A 12,552-nucleotide genomic window follows, 5' to 3' on the forward strand; every position below is an offset into this window, starting at 1 on the left:
CTTGTTTTCCATGTAGGACTCGCTTCTTCCTCCTCTTTTGTTTTCAGTGGCGGCGGAGGGAGGCTTTTATTATCTCTGCAAAACTTCTCAAATAGAAATTTAAAAAAAAAAAAAGACGCGTTTATTCTAGAGGGGAAAGGTGTTCTCTGCACAATAGCGATTTCTAAGTAATGAATGAGAAGCTACTCTGTCAGTCATCTTCCCTCCTCCCCCCCCTTCCTGATCCCCCCTCCCCCCTCCAAAAAAGGGGAAAAACTGAGTTTTTGTGGTGAGGAATTTCTTAGGGTTTAGTCATTGGGTTGATTGTTTTTTTTTGTTTTTGTTTTAAATTTCGGTGGGAAACCGCTAGTGCCGTTGTGTTTCTGTCCTTTAAGTTGAGCGCCTTTATTATCAGGGATGGATGTTATAAATCTGGGGATGGAGCCTGCCACCCGGGCCTGCGCCCTGACCAGGAATGGAACTGTGACCTCCTGGTTCATAGGCGGATGCTCGGCCCCTGAGCCACGCCGGCCGGGGCTTAGTGCTCTCTAGTCTTACACGTATTAACTCTTTTTAGGTCATACAATTCCTTGCAGTAAGTAGAAATTTAAAAAAAACGACGCGTTGACTCTAGGCCTGTCCTCGGCGTGGAGATGTTGAACGGGGTGAGTGAGCAGCACCCGCCGTCCCACGGCTTGTCCCCATGGAAGTGGCCCGGCCGGCCGGGGCGGTGACCGTGGACGGGCCAGAGGGGGCTTTGTGGCTTTCACTCCAGCTGTGGCCACGTCATCCCTCCCTGGGGGCCTCCCCCTGGACGCGGAAGATGGGGATCCCCTGCCAGCCGGTGGCTTTGGTGGCCTTGTCTTCCCGTCTTCCTTTCGTGTCCGTCCTGTTCACATGGGTGGCCGCCGGCCTCCGCCGGGTTTGGTGACGCAGTCACCGGAGCCACGGCCAAGGCCAGCCTGCTCCGCTCCGGAGCCTTTGGTGTTACGCTCTCTCTGCCTTTTGTGTCACGTCCCGATTAGAAATCGTTATTCTTAATAACAAGGGCAGGCTTTCCCCCTCATTTTTAGATTCTTGAGAACATCTCCACGGTGCTCAACATCTCCATTTTCAGAAGGAGGAAGTTCAGGTTCAGAGAGAAGCTAACTGCTCAAGGGCACATGGATGGCACAGGGCTCCGCTGGGGCTCTGCGGAAATTCTGCGCACTTTTTTTTTTTTAAACACATGACTATTTAAAAAAAAAAAATATATATATATATATATATATATATATATATATATTATTGATTTTGTACAGAGAGGAAAGGAGAGAGATAGAGAACTAGAAACGTCGATGAGAGAGAAACATCGACCAGCTGCCTCTTGCACACCCCCCACCGGGGGATGTGCCCGCAATCAATGTACATGCCCTTGACCGGAATCGAACCCGGGACCTTTCAGTCCCACAGACAGACGCTCTACCGCTGAGCCAAACCGGTTTTGGCTCTGTGCACTTAAAAAAAAAAAAAAAAAAAAAAAATATATATATATATATATATATATATATATATATATTTATTGATTTTTTTACAGAGAGGAAGGGAGATAGAGAGTTAGAAACATCGATGAGAGAGAGTCATCGATCAGCTGCCTCTTGCACGCCCCCCACTGGGGATGTGCCCGCAACCAAGGTACATGCCCTTGACCGGAATCGAACCCGGGACCCTTCAGTCCGCAGGCCGACGGTCTCTCCACTGAGCCAAACCGGCTTCGGCAATTCTGTGCACTTTACTAGACACCTACAGGCTCTCTCTTGCCACGGGAATCATCTGAGAGAGGAAGGTCCTCCTGTGTGAGCAGAGGGACGTGGTCCGTTTCAGACGCTACCAACACAACTTGCCAATGCAGTGTCTTCGTTCAGCGGAAGGTTACCAACGACAGGGACCCAGTAGCTTACATATAATTTCCCTGGAGACACTGATTTAATAACAAATACACAGGCAATTCCCTCAGAGATAAGACGTCGGCAATTTCACTGAGGTAGTAGGATTGTTATCCGTGAGGATGGCAGTGTTCTCAATTAGGAGAAGCTCCATGTCAAGGGCCCTGAATATTTTCTTTCCCCAAACATCTTTTTGTCATTTCACAGGCACCCTTATCTTAAAAAACAAATTAAAATCCCTCTCTCCCCCGTGTCACTAGGTACATGGGTATGGTTGGCTCGAACAAACATACTTGTCAGCTACTCTCAGTACATGAAGGTTTTGTGGTGTGTTTTTTTTTTTTTTAAGGCTGAACTTGATCACGTTGTCAGTGGCGCATTCTGCGCTGCGATAGGAAATGAATGAGACAGGTCACGTGTGTGACTGGTGCGCGGGAAGGTGGTGGAGGTCACAGTGGGGTGGAGCTCTCTCGTGAGCCTGTTTGCCTCTGCACCCAGCACCCCGTGGCGAGATGAATCCCAGTTGTCTGCATTGCCCCCTGATGGGCCATAACATGGCCATTTACCCAGCCCGTGCCCAGAATCTCAAGTGCTGTGGCAGGGAGTAGCGTACCTGTGTGTCTTCGGGGCTGTGTGTTCTGCAGAATAGACTGCCCACTCTGTCCCCCGCTTCTCCCCTCCCCCCGCCCCCCCTCTCCCCATAGAAAAGAAGTGAGTCAGATATGGGCATTTTCAGTTTTGCTAGGCAATGCCATATGGCCCTCTAGATTTCTAAGATAAATAGAACCTCATTCAGAGGTCTTTTTAAAAAAAATATATTTTATTGATATTTTACAGAGAGGAGGAAGGGAGAGAGGGATAGAGAGCTAGAAACGTTGATGAGAGAGAAACATGGACCAGCTGCCTCTTGCACACCCCCTACCGGGGATGTGCCCACAACCAATGTACATGCCCTTGACCGGAATCGAACTTGGGACCTGTCAGTCCGCAGACCGACGCTCTACCGCTGAGCCAAACCGGTTTCGGCATCATTCAGAGGTCTTAATGTTATTACTTCAAGTTGTTTCATATAGACTCTATAGATACCGCTGGGTCAGGGGTCGGTAGACTCCTTAGTCCACAGAGCCAAATGTCAGCAGTACAACGATGGACATTTCTTTGGAGAGCCACACTTTAAACCCTTAAACCATATAGGTAGGTACCTAGTTATTGACTTCATGAGGGCACTCCTAAGCTGGCCTTTGCTAGAAACCCGAGGGGCCAACGAGCAGCATGTGGCTCGAGAGCCGCAGTTGGCCGACCACTGTGATGGGTGATAAGCATTAAGGTCTTAACTGTCCGTGAAGAGGTACACGAGGACGTGACGAGAGCTGAAGTAAACACCCTGGATGGTTCCGATTTGAATTGGGAGGTCATTTTGCATTCCTGATGCTTTTCTACGTATTTATTATATATCATATGTTTTGCCATATGCTTATATGTACCTATTCGTATATAAAGTCTATATGCTTGCAGTGCATTGTGGGAAATGATGGAAGTGAGACTTAACCTGTGCAAGAGCTGGGAACCGCGTCACAGTGTTAGCGGGCCCGACCGGGATCTCGGAAGAGGTGTACTGTAGAAGGTTTTCGTGTAAAGAGAAGCCTTAGTGGGGATGGTACTTGCAGGAGTACCGGGCGATGAAAAAAAAATCCAGTGTGGCTGCCGTACCAGCCGGATGGCGGCAGGAGGTGGCTGATGGGCTGGTGGAGGCCCCTTTGCAAACGCTTCCTCTAATGTGCAAACAGAGGCCTTGGATATCCCTTTAAATGAGATAATTCCGTGTAAAATGGCTCTTGGAGGCCAGGGGGATGCTGCAGGCTCTCCTGCCAACCCCCCTCCCCGCCCCTCGCCTGCAGGCTCCCTCCCTGAGGGCTGATTTCATACCAACAACAACACAGCAGTCAAAGGAAGCTGCTTCTGTACTGGCGCTGATTCAAAAAATATTCTGATAACAAGTGAATGGGTTCTCAGACGGCCATGGTAACCCCTTTGAAGGGCAAGTTTAGAGCCCCACGTTTTAGTAGCTTTGATGAGGTCAACTGAACCCATCCATGTGTCCGTTCTTCAAACTGCATCTGCTTGGGGGTGGATGGATGGCTTTCGAACACGATGCCGGCGGCGCTTTTTGGCCCGTGAAGTTCAAGTGTGCTGCTCCGTGTCACTTTAATATCAGGCCATACGTTGCCAAGAAAAAGACATTAAGAACACGATGTGGATTGTCAAAATGTTGTAGGAGAACCGAACAGGAATTCACAGTTAGCTTAATTGGGTTGTGATCTTCTGAATGCAAATGGTCTCCCGCTGACTTGCCTAGCGATATGTAAATTATGTGCAAGGCTTTTCTGCCAAAGATCCTATGAACAGGGAAACCTGAGCAGAGTGGAGAGTCAGCTGTACCAGGCGACTCTGCCGACCTCCTCAGAGCCAATCTGGCGGAGTTCGGTGGTTTTGAACCGAGCGGTAAACTTTTTATTGCGACACTGGCGAACGCAGCTCTATTTCAAGTGTTTAATGAGTAGCTGGTGGAAAATATTTAGTAAGTACAAACGAAAGAAAAGCAATTTCCTTTTGAGGGAATTGCATCTTGGGTCTGACTGCTTAGTCATCTTATCTTTTAAAACAATCTGCCTTCTGGGGGGCGGGGGGGGGGGTTCGTGATGATAACAACTCGCATTGTGTGGCGCTTCTGACCCCAGCGCGCTCACCGCCCCTCCTGCCCGGTCCTCACGGCTCTCTCCTGCCCGCTGCCTCTTGCGGGTGATGATGCTGGGTGCCTCCTGCACGTGCCCGCCCCCACCAGGGCCCAGGCCAGGGAGGAACCTGCAGCCGAGGTCCGTGCCCTCGACCGGAATCGAACCCGGGACCCTTCACTCCGCAGGCCGACGCTCTGTCCACTGAGCCAAACCGGCCAGGGCTGGGATAGAGAGGCTTTTCATAATGGGAGAGGTCTAGCTATGTCACATGTACGGTAGTTTCTCTGCTAGGAAGGTGGCAGCACAACTTAGCTTGCCCTGTTCTTTGGCCAGGAGAGAGCAGATATCTGGTAGCTAATATTTCAGCCGCATTTAAAAAAAATGATGATACCGTATTTATTATATTTACCTTGTGTTTATGTAGCAGGGCCCCAGGAGGTCAGGAGAGGGAGGGTCGATATATCTCCATCAAGTTGATAGTAAACTAAAAAACAACATTAGGCCTTCAGTCAGTATATTATCATCACATAACGGTCACAGGACTTGTTCCCAGGCTATCTGCAGAAGTTTTACAACCAAGTAATAAGACAAACAACTCAATTAAAAGAGAGGCCAAAGATTTCGCAACACGTGTTCCAATCATCGTGTTCAAACACGCTCAGCATCGTGGCTCACGAGGGACGCACAAATGCAAACACAGGTCAGTATAAGGTGCCACCACACACCCGACAGAGCGGCTAAAGCCAGAAAGACTGACAGCGGAAGTCCTGTGAGGGACGGGGAGCCAGCGTGCAGACTCTGACCGGGGCCAGCTGTCGTCCGTTGTTGCGGGAAGGAACAGCGCACAGCCCCTCTGGAATCCAGCTCAGCACCTCTTCATGCTGTCAACTGCGATTCAGCATGTGGCCAGCAGTTTCACTTCCAGATGCCTACCCGTGACACATGAAAACACGTGTCCATAAAAAAAAAAAAAAATGCCCAAACCTGTTTGGCTCAGTGGATATAGCGTCGGCCTGCAGACTGAAGGATCCCAGGTTCGATTCCGGTCAAGGTCATGTACCTTGGTTTCGGGCACATCCCCAGTTGGACGTGTGCAGGAGGCAGCTGATCGATGTTTCTCTCTTATTGATGTTTCTGACTCTCTATCCCTCTCCCTTCCTCTCTGTAAAAAATCAATAAAATATATTTTTAAAAATTAAAAAAAGCAATGCCAAATTGCTGCCCATCAATGGATGATAGAGACTCAGTCTCTACACTTTCTACTTACTTTTGGGGTTCGCTTCCGGAATAACCCCTCCCTCCCTGATTTGTCTGCCTTGCTGCTTCGGTTACATATCGGAGTTCCGTGTGTGTGGCCCGTCCACGTGACCTGGGTCCAGTTCACTGTTTACCCTGTCCTCATTCTTTCAGCCTCACCCGCAGCCCCTGTGTCGTCACTCGCCTTCCTCAGCGATGTCTCGGCTGCTCCTGAGCCTGTGCTGTTTCGTAGACATTCTGCAAAGAGGCCCCCCCCCCACCCCCCGTTTCTGTGCTCCGAGAAAACCCCATAGGAATATTGATGGGAGGGGAGGCTGTATCGATTTTATAGATCAACCTGGATGATAGACTTTGAATTTCTGCAATATTAAATCCTTTGGCTCATAACAGCAGTGTATCTTTTTATTTGCTAAGATCTTCATGAATGTCTCCCAGGGCAGTTTGTAATTTTCCCTGTAACGATCCTGAACATGTTTTGTAATTATTTCAAGACATTTGACGTTTCTTAGTTCATTGTCAGTGAAATCTTTCTCCCAATTATGTTTTCTTCAAGTTTCTCTGGTTGATGTTCAGAAATATGATTTAAAAAAAATTTAATCATATATACAGGCGACTTTTAAATTTTGTTTTAAATAGAAGTCAATTGAACCCAACTGGCATGGCCCAGGGGTTGAGCATTGACCTATGAACCAGGAGGTCACGGTTCAATTCCCTGCGCAGGAGGCAGCCAATCAGTGATTCTCTCTCATCATTGGTGTTCCTCTCTCTCCATCTCCCTTCCTCTCTGAAATAAAAAATATATAAATTTTTTTTTTGGGGGGAGAGTGGGGAGAAGAAGCTCGTAGGTGGATGAGCAGAATCTGTCACGTGTGTGCACGCCTGTTTTGCAAAGCGGCGGCGTTAAGGACACACTTTCCCCAAGTCCTTAACTTATTTTTTAGGAGGCGCGTCTCTGCACGTGGGTCGCAGGAGAAGGTAACGGCTGGAGCTGGGTGCTCCCCGCTTTACGTCGTCGAGCCCCATCGGTGCCGTCACGGGTGCCAGCGCCAGGGGGCTCCGGTCTGGCCCGCGCCCTGGGCCGATCACAGACGGCGGGCCTCCCCCTGCAGCGATGGCGCGATGGCTGCGGGCGGTGCAGGCCGCCATCGCTGACCCCGTGCCGCCCTTCTCTTCCAGTATCCGGAGCGTGATGCAGAAGTATCTCGAGGAGAGGAACGAGATAACCTTCGACAAGATTTTCAACCAGAAAATCGGTAAGTCCCGCCTCGGCGTCCGGCGTCTGTCACCGGCGATGTCGCCGTCACCGCGGCGATGTCTGCGCGCGGGGGGCCCCACGCCTCGTGTGCCTGACCCTCTGAGCCGGGGGTGGGTGGGGAGGTCGTGTCAGTAACCAGGTACTTAAGGACCACGTACATCCCTAGGAACCCGTCTTGTGAATGAGCCCGTGGGAAACGGAGCAGTTTGACTCGAGGTCTTTTTAAAAAAATATATTTTATTGATTTTTTATTTTATTTTTTTTTTACAGAGAGGAAGAGAGAGGGATAGAGAGTTAGAAACATCGATGAGAGAGAAATATCCATCAACTGCCTCCTACGCACCCCCCTACTGGGGATGTGCCCGCAACCGAGACACATGCCCTTGACCGGAATCGAGAACCTGGGACCCTTCAGTCCGCAGGCCGACGCTCTACCCACTGAGCCACACCGGTGTTTTTGACTCGAGGTCTTGAGGACGTTGAGGAGGTGGCCAGAACTGGGCACTGGGAACCAGAAGCGAGCCCCCTCTGTGGGGACCACCTCTGAGGTGCCCGGCCAGCCAGTGTCTCCCCAGGCATCACCAGCTCCCAAGGGCTGCCGCCTCTTTCCAAAGGGTGGGGCCGGCGTCCCTGATCTTGGCGGCTGTCGTGGGCTGTTTGGGTTCTGTACGCCATTCATTTGCGTCCGCGTCCTCTCACTCCCGTGGCCCTATTCAGAGCCTGCGGCCTGCAGGCCAGCAGAGGCCCCAGCCCCGCCCTGGCTGACGCTGGCCTGGCCCGCCCGGACGGACAGACAGACAGACAGACAGACGTGTGGCTGTGGGAGGGCTCTGTGGCCACCGCAGCACAAATGAGGACGGAGCAGCCACTGCGTTCACGTGGACCTTCGAGGCCAGCGAGGAAGTGCGATGCTCTCCCTGGCCTTCGGAGGCTGCGAGCTTTCTCTCCGTTAAATGCGGTTAGAAAACTGGCCAAGCAGGTCCTTCCTTTCCTCCCTGCCTTCCGATTCCGGGGCCTGGAGCTGCTCCGGAGAAGCCATGACGCTTGGGTGCTCCCGGAGAGCAGCAGCTGGCGGGTGGGGGTGGGGAGAGGGCACAGGGTGGCCGGCCGGACACAGACCTGTCCTCACGCTTCGCCGTAGCTGGAGATTTCACGTGTCGCGGGCTCGCCTGTCTGCCCCCGCCTCTACCCCCTCGCTCTGCGCATTCTCCTCCTCTGGCTGGCGCTGGCGTTCCTGCCACTTCTGTGTTACCCCTTCTCTGTGGATCCCCTGCTTCGCTCTCACCCTCTGTTGTCCCCTTGCCTCTCAACCCCCTTTCTCACCGCCCCTTCCCTACCGGCATCATCCCTGCTCTCCCCCCCCCCCCCCATGTGTGAGCTCGGAGATGGTTAGCACAGGGTTTGGGGGACACGCCCCCCCCCCCCCCCCAGTGTGGGCGCTAGGCACTTTGTACACGCGCTCTGTGAGATGAGAAGAGGTAGGAGTCTTTGCCTGAGATAACGGGGCGACTGGCAGACCCGCTGGCCGCACCGCGAACCGGTGGCGGCTTCATTAGTTCTCTTATCGGGGAAGCGGCCGCCTCTCGAGGCCGTTGTGAGGATTCAGCCAGAAACGTTCGCGAAGCCCTCGCCCCAAGGACATGTTCTCGGCAGATGCGCGATGAATGGACGCTCTTAAATGAAACGGCTGACAGCGGACGTTTTTCATCAGACACAGCAGTGGGCCGGGATAACGGTCCCGCCAGCACAGGCGTCGCCCGGATTCGGTATTTCTCAGCATTTTGCCGTCTCTGCTTTCTCCCTCCCCTCTTTTTTGTGGTTGCCGAGATAGTTTAAAGCAATGAGCGAACGCCTCATAGCATCTCTCAAAAAAAAATACACATGTCTTCACGCACAATCCCGAAACCCTTACCCCCAGCCCTGAAAATGGATGGCGGTTCTCAGGAGACCTGGGCCAGGGGATTGAGCCTGCAACCGAGGTGCATGCCCTTTGACCGGAATCGAACCTGGGGGACCCCCCCCCCCCCCCCCCCCCCCGGTCCGCAGGCCGATGATGACGTTCTATCCACTGAGCCAGACCAGCCAGGGTCTTACAGCCTCACAGTCACAGAACGGGATTTTTCCCTGGAGCCCCGGGGCGAGGCCTCAGCTCGCCAGCACCCTAAGGAGCCCCCCCCTGGACTCCTGCGATAAAGAACAGGGGTTGTTGACAAGCCACGGCTCTCTGGTGATTTAACACCTGGCGACAGAAAACAGCATACAGTAGGATGGCGGCTTAATTGTTTTGTGTTTGATTGCCAGCTCTCAGGATAAAAGACTGGAGAGCCGCTTTTGCCCTTCTTCCCGATCTCACCCAGAGAGTATGTCCTAACGTGCATTAATTAAGGCGGGGGTTAAATGATCGTGCGGCTCTGCGTGTGGCCCCAGAGGGAGACCTATTAACCGGGAGCTGCGTCAGTCTTTGTTTTCCCTCTGCTTTCCGTCTTTGTTTGGCGCGTGAGCTTCTGTGCCCCAAAGGCCTGCCCCCAGCAAAGGCTGCCTCTGACTGACAGTCTCTCTGAGCCGGGTCCTTATCTGAGATCCCGTCTTACAACCTTCTCCGGCCCAGAGTGACCGCCAGGAGGGAGAGGAAAAACCTTGGGGCCCCAGGCGGTTCCCTGCAGTTATCGGTGCCTCTGTGGAGACGTTTAGAGGAGAGAGAAGGAGCTGGAGATCCGGGTACATTTTCAGAGAAGCGGAGATAAACACTTGACTGAGCACCGCTAATTGGATTTTCACCCCAGAGAAATGAGGGGCCCAGACTGTGCGCACAAGAATGCTGCTCAGACCGGAAAGATGCCAGAGAGGAGGGGAGCGCGGGGCAGGCTTCTCGGCTGATTTCTTATCTGAGCGGCTTCAGCCGGCTGCCTGGGTACCACTTGCTTCCTCGGGGTGCAGGCTGCCCCGCCTGGGAGACCTCACCGGCCCCATAGTGAGGCCGCTTGCCACTCTGAACACCTGGGACATCCAAGAGGATAAAAAAAACTAAACCAGCTCTGAGAAAATGGAGTCGTCTGTTGTTTTTAACTCTGCTTTTTTTTGGGGGGGGGGGGGGGGGAATCGGGACTTTTTAAAAACACCTCAGGACAAATTGTTGAAAATCGGGACTGTCCCGCCAAAAGCGGGTTGCCTGGTCACCTTAGGGATGGGCCGTCTTCTGGCTTTTACTCAGAGCGGGACGGGGCGCAGCAGGTGTGAGCCCTGGGGTGGCAGGCTCTGGCAGAGGCAGGCACAGGGCAGCCCCCTGTCCTGGGACCCTGGGCCGGTAAGGATGCTGGGCCAGCAGCAGCGGAGCTGGCGCCAGGTCCCCGAACTCCGGACTGGCAGGTGGCATTTGTAATGAGGTGCGCTGCGGCTCTGTAGGGGGTGGGAGAGACTGGGCATTGCCGGCGGACACCAGGCCCTCCTGCTCAGTCAGGGCCGGGACCTGCAGGAGAGGCTCAGATAAAGAAGCCCAGGATGTAGGGCAGTGCTTTTTTGTTCCTGCATCCTTGAATGAGGCGACTCGGTGTGCCTAGCGGGCCTGGCTCGGAGCTCCGCCCCCCCCCCCCCCCCCCCCCCCCGCCCGCTCTCCGCGCCTGCCAACGAACAGAGAAGATTCTATGGCCGGGGGTAGGAGAGAAATCCCAGCGAAGGTGGGGCAGGGAGCTCTGTTCTGGTCCCTGAAAGAGACTATTGAAAGCGGTGGAACCCAAGGAGAGAAACTAGGGCAGCTTCTTAAAGGAGCAAATGTTCTTCCCCGGTGAGATAGATGCCCTCCCTCGCTAGAGAAATCTCCTATTTTTTTTTTTTTTTTTTTTTTATTGACCTTTTCCCTGCGACTGGAAAAAAATGATATCCCTGTTGGTCGCCGGAGTTTGCCCTGTAGGAGTCCCTTTCCTTAGCATGTAATTTAGGGCTATTTGAGAAGGCCGAAACGAGTTGTTCTGTGGCTCCTGCTCTTCCACCACCTCGTGGGCTCCGCGCGGATGACGGAGGAGGAGAAACTTGACCCAGATTAGCTCACTGGGGACGCCGACACGGGCGCTGCCCTCCTCTCGCTGCTCTTCGGCGTGCGCGTTTCAGAAGGTGCCCTCCCGCGGAGACACCGCACAGAATCCGGCCGCTAACCCTGCTTTTTGCTTATTGATTATTGTGCTCTGAAGATCGGTTCTGTAGAGGCGCAATGTGCGCGCACAGACGGGCGTCGGTTCTCAGTGCAGAGGCTGAGTTTTGACAGTCCGCGCGGAGGCTGCTCTCCTCCCTTTCAAAGGAACGTGCTCGGCCTTGTACGTTCAGCTCCCTGGCCTCCGCACAATGCCTGCGCTTGAGGTTTCATATATATATATATATATATATATATATATATATAATATTGCTCACGTAGGGATTTTGTTTCTTTACATGGAATAGTATGCCGCAGGACAGACTTCGCACAGGTCACTTGTTCGTGGACTTGGGGGCCGGGGGAGTGGGGTTGTTCAAATGTGGGGCAGTTGTAAATGGAGCCACTGCAAACCTTTCTACACACACACCTCTTGCGAGCCCACCCTGTCATTTCTCTCGAAGCATCGCAGGGTATCCTAGGAAACGTGCGCACACAGGTCATCGCGATGAGCTGACCCTGCACCGGCATGAGAAGTCCTTTATCCTGGTGGGGTGCTGTTAACTTTGTCTGATGCCCATAAAACCGCACCCGTGTTTGTGATGTGAGTGTTTGCACAGTGCATCTGATTTCAGAGGGAGGGAGAGATGAGAAACATCCGTGACGAGAGAGCATGATTGATCGGCTGCCTCCTGCACACCCCCTACTGGGGGGTGGAGCCTGCAGATGGAACAGGACCGTGGCCTCCCTGGTCATAGGTCGACACCTAACCACTGGGCCGCACCGGCCAGGCTCTCACTCTAACTCCCCATTGGATTGTTTAGACCCGCGGTCGGCAAACTGCGGCTGCGCCGGCCACCTGCGGCTCTTTGGCCCCTTGAGGGTGGCTCTTCCACAAAGCACCGCGGCCTGGGCGAGTCTATGTTGAAGAAGTGGCGTTAGAAGAAGTTTACGTTTAAAAAAAAAAAATGTGGCTCTCCCGAGACATTTCAGCCGTTGCACTGTTGATATTTGGCTCTGCGGACTAATGAGTTTGCCAGCCGCTGGCTTAGACCATTTACAGTTGAATAATCACCAGAGTGGCTGGATTTGACCTTGAGGCTTTTTTTTTTTTTTTTTCCATTGGGGAGCAGGGTACGGAGGTGATAATTCTGTTCTGCCCGCGATGGGACGCCATCATGGCTAGTGGAGGAAGACCTAGGCCGGTGGTCGGCAAACTGCGCAGTTTGCCGCTCGGTTGACTAATGGGTTTGCCAACCCCTGTCCTCTAGGACCCTC

At 53.0% G+C, this 12,552-nt stretch overlaps 1 protein-coding gene across 3 annotated transcripts in view; it reads left to right on the forward strand.

Annotated features, from left to right (window-relative positions):
• Positions 1–12,552, forward strand: part of GRK3 (G protein-coupled receptor kinase 3) — a 63,596-nt gene that overhangs the window by 9,430 nt on the left and 41,614 nt on the right. For all 3 annotated transcript variants that reach the window (XM_036449407.2, XM_036449408.2, XM_036449409.2), the window contains exon 2: positions 7,073–7,149. In XM_036449407.2, coding sequence (XP_036305300.1) covers positions 7,073–7,149 — 77 coding nt within the window. The remainder of the gene's footprint in view (positions 1–7,072; positions 7,150–12,552) is intronic.

The sequence above is a fragment of the Pipistrellus kuhlii genome, unplaced genomic scaffold (genome assembly GCF_014108245.1).
Source record: "Pipistrellus kuhlii isolate mPipKuh1 unplaced genomic scaffold, mPipKuh1.p scaffold_m20_p_20, whole genome shotgun sequence".
Lineage (NCBI taxonomy): Eukaryota > Metazoa > Chordata > Mammalia > Chiroptera > Vespertilionidae > Pipistrellus > Pipistrellus kuhlii.